General features: G+C 49.1%; 1 protein-coding gene across 1 annotated transcript in view; it reads left to right on the forward strand.

Moving 5' to 3' along the window:
* The first annotated feature begins 6 nt into the window (after window positions 1-6).
* Window positions 7-1,357, forward strand: part of SNRNP200 (small nuclear ribonucleoprotein U5 subunit 200) — a 42,779-nt gene continuing 41,428 nt past the window's right edge. Inside the window, exon 1 of the mRNA XM_014311191.2 lies at window positions 7-60. Coding sequence (XP_014166666.1) covers window positions 16-60 — 45 coding nt within the window. The 5' untranslated portion in view covers window positions 7-15. The remainder of the gene's footprint in view (window positions 61-1,357) is intronic.

A 1,357-nucleotide genomic window follows, 5' to 3' on the forward strand; every position in this document is an offset into this window, starting at 1 on the left:
CTTCCCGGCGCAGCCATGGCGGACGTGACCGCCCGTAGCCTGCAGTATGAGTACAAGGCGGTGAGTGCGCGCTCGGTGTCCTGAACTCCATCCCGTTCCCGTGAGCCCGTCCCGTTACCATGGGCGCATCCCGGTACCGTGAGCTGCCTCCACCCCGAGTTTGGGACTCGTTATGGGACCCTCAGCCTCGTACTGGGACCTCGGGCCCCTCCTTAGCCACGTTTTGGGACTCCTTGGGCTTCTCTCAGCCCCAGTTTGGGATCCCCAGTCCCAGTTTGGGATCCCCAGTCCCAATTTGGGATCCCCAGTCCCAGTTTGGGATCCCCAGTCCCAGTTTGGGATCCCCAGTCCCAGTTTGGGATCCCCAGTCCCAGTTTGGGATCCCCAGTCCCAGTTTGGGATCCCCAGTCCCAGTTTGGGATCCCCAGTCCCAGTTTGGGATCCCCAGTCCCAGTTTGGGATCCCCAGTCCCAGTTTGGGATCCTCAGCCCCAGTTTGGGATCCTCAGCCCCAGTTTGGGACCCCCTGAACTTCTCCTCACCCCAATCCACCCCTCAACCCCATTCCCATCACCCCAAATCCCATTTTACCCCCTTTTAATCCCATTTTAATCCCATTTTTTCCCATTTTAACCTCATTTAATCCCATTTTAACCTCATTTTTTCCCATTTTAACCTCATTTAATCTCATTTTAATCCCATTTTCCCCCCCAGAACTCCAACCTGGTTCTCCAAGCTGACTGCTCCCTGATCAAATGGGGAATCCCATTTCAATCCCATTTTACCCCCTTTTAATCCCATTTTAATCCCATTTTTTCCCATTTTAACCTCATTTAATCCCATTTTAATCCCATTTTTTCCCATTTTAACTCCTCACCCCAATCCACCCCTCAACCCCATTCCCATCACCCCAAATCCCATTTTAATCACATTTTAATCCCGTTTTCCCCTGTATTAATCCCGTATTATCCCAATTTATCCCATTTTAATCCCATTTTTTCCCATTTTAACCTTGTTTAATCCCATTTTTCCCCCAGAACTACAACCTGGTGCTCCAGGCCAACCGCTCCCTGATCGAGGGGGGAATCCCATTTTAATCCCATTTTACCCCACATTAATCCCATTTCAATCCCAATTTATCCCATTTTAATCCCATTTTTCCCATTTTAACCTCATTGAATCCCATTTTAATCCCATTTTACCCCCCAGAACTCCAACGTGGTTCTCCAAGCTGACCGCTCCCTGATCAAATGGGGAATCCCATTTCAATCCCATTTTACCCCCTTTTAATCCCATCTCAATCCCATTTTTTCCCATTTTAACCTCATTTAATCCCATTTTAATCCCATTTTACCCCC

The sequence above is a fragment of the Geospiza fortis genome, unplaced genomic scaffold (assembly GCF_000277835.1).
Source record: "Geospiza fortis unplaced genomic scaffold, GeoFor_1.0 scaffold855, whole genome shotgun sequence".
Lineage (NCBI taxonomy): Eukaryota > Metazoa > Chordata > Aves > Passeriformes > Thraupidae > Geospiza > Geospiza fortis.